The 2,423-nt window shown below is 40.0% G+C and overlaps 1 protein-coding gene across 4 annotated transcripts in view; it reads left to right on the plus strand.

Moving 5' to 3' along the window:
• LOC107085461 (zinc finger MYM-type protein 1-like) overlaps nt 1–2,423 on the plus strand; it is a 19,291-nt gene that overhangs the window by 2,132 nt on the left and 14,736 nt on the right. For 3 of the 4 annotated variants that reach the window (XM_015375776.1, XM_015375778.1, XM_015375777.1), the window contains exon 2: nt 1,362–1,720. The exons of the other annotated variant lie outside the window; for it this stretch is intronic. In XM_015375776.1, the coding sequence (XP_015231262.1) occupies nt 1,415–1,720 (306 nt within the window). In that variant the 5' untranslated portion in view covers nt 1,362–1,414. The remainder of the gene's footprint in view (nt 1–1,361; nt 1,721–2,423) is intronic. 4 annotated transcript variants of the gene reach the window in all.

The raw sequence follows: 2,423 nt of genomic DNA on the forward strand, positions 1-2,423 counted from the left end.
CCTGGAGCCGGACGCTCCCCAGGGCTTTACCGTATTAACAGGAGAAGATGCGCAAGTGAAATTAGACACTGTCGCTGGACAACATGCGGTAATTAATAAACGTTATAAATCAGGTTTGGTCTGGATTAACCAGCAGGAGGGTACAGATCCAGAGCGCGGTCCGCTAATCTGTGACCTCTGACCTAGTACAATAATACATTTAATTTATGTTTAAATTCAAAATAGAATATCTTTGATATTTTTAGATGCAGCCAATAAATAATGTAAACATTTATCATAAGGTGAACATTTAGGGGAAAATGTGAATGAGGATGATTGTGGACTAGGTTTTTAATTCCTAATTTCAAAACATTAAGTACAGTAAAAAAAAAGTAAATAAACTAAGAATCAATTTGAAATGAACTTTAATTCAGAAAAGTTGAGTGATAACTGAGAGGAAAAGGAAAATAAAAATGGCTGCTCCTACATTCTGGATCATTTAAATGACATTTTTTTAGCAGATGCATCATGTTGACAGATACGTTTTTAAGCCCAGTTTAATGTAGGGGTGAATATTATCATGGCTTGATATTGGAATATCACTATATATTGCATTTTTTTCCCCTAGCTATCCAAATGAAATGTATAGATAAAAAAGCAGGTGTGTATATTTGCATGAGAGATATTAATAATTTAGTTATTTTTTGACATCCATGTTGTTTGGGGTTTGAGTCGGTCCACGTCTTCCACTGTGACCGTCTCAACTACAGATATGGCGGCGGCGTGCTGCACAGCCAAAGCGCAGCTCTAGTTTATCACTCGATTTATCTGAATTACACTTAATTTCAAATTGATGCCTAGTTTATTTACTGCTTTTACTGTAGTTATTGTTTTAAAAATATTAAAGTCCTGGTCCACAAGCATCCTCATTCACATTTTCCCCTAAATGTTCCTTTTCTGATAAATGTTCTGATTAGGGCTACAACACCGAATCGATAAAATCGATAAAAATCGACTTTTAAAAGCGCTGGCAACGAATTTAATCATCGATTAGTTGTGTCGCGCGATTAATGCGTCATCCGCCACCGTCGGCAGCTGCTGCCGTGGGGCGCCTCCCCCATCCCAACCCAGTTCTCACGCTCCCACAGGAGTCCCCCTCAGCGCTGCAGTCAGAGCCGCAGGATGTTTACCCTCAGCGTCCAGACTGCATTCCCCGCATGCGCCGGGAATGAGGGCGCAAATTGATCACAATAATTAAAACAGCCTTTCTGTGAAACAGGATAAACATACAGTTTTGCTTTAAGATGCCTCATTAACATCATTATCATTACAATTAAATGTCTTTAGAAACCCTAAATCTGATTGCCTGTTGGTTCTAACAGGGTGTGGATCTGGAGACCAAATAGGTACTGGAGATTAATAGGAACTAAGAAGAATGGAGGAGAACCAAGAGATGGCGACTGTGTTAAAGGAGGAGAACGTAGAGATAATGATTGAGGTAAAGGAGGAGAACCAAGAGACAGAGATTAAGGTGGAGAACCAAGAGATTAAGACTGAGGAGAATGAGGGGAGGGAGACTGAGGTGAAGGACGAGAATCAAGAGAGGACGATCGAGGAGAACCAAGAGATGAAGACTGAGGAGGAGAAACCTGAAGTTAGGGCGTACGAGGCCGGAGAACCGGACCGCTGCCCTCTAGAAAGCTCAGAATGGACCAAACCATCCGCTCCCTCAGATCTACAGGTCAGTGTTCAGGTCTTTGTCATTTCTACTGAGAATAGAACCTGACAGGAACTCAACGGGAAGGAAGAACTAGAGCATTATATATATCTGTTTTTCTGGTTTTGAAAATTTTTTCTGGCTTTGAGATTATTCTGGTTGATACAAACCAATGAAGGAAACATTTAACTATCATTCAGACTAAGCATCCTAAGGACTTAATCCAGCCCTGGAGGCTGGACCTTTTGAAATAGTCATTATCATCAGTTTCTGGACGTTTTTCAAAGTTTCCTTTTTGATTCTTCTTTATGTCTATATTTCACCACCTTGAGCTTTAGTTAGATGCAACTCTGCTCGCAAAATAATGGAGCAACGGCTTGTTAAATGAGCGGTATTATGCAGCCTCCTGAGACCCAAGCTTTTGTTTGGAGTTTATTTTTTTATTCTCCATGTTACATGCGATTTGAAGGACCTAATGATTTTAATTACTAGACCTTGTCATGATAAAAGTAGTTTTAAAGGAAATCTGGTCAGCAAGGAATAACCAATGGATTATTATTATTACCTGAAACTAATACGTTTGCGGTGATTTAATTAATTTAGTGTTAATCAGAAAAATCTAAACACTCATTTTCATTGCCATCACTGAGTCTGGGAGCGGCCATTTTTGCCCAAATACAGTGACACCTCCCTCCTGCCATCTTCCGCCAGTGACGTCACGGTGCGG

Source organism: Cyprinodon variegatus, unplaced genomic scaffold (assembly GCF_000732505.1).
Source record: "Cyprinodon variegatus isolate N-32 unplaced genomic scaffold, C_variegatus-1.0 Scaffold125, whole genome shotgun sequence".
NCBI lineage: Eukaryota > Metazoa > Chordata > Actinopteri > Cyprinodontiformes > Cyprinodontidae > Cyprinodon > Cyprinodon variegatus.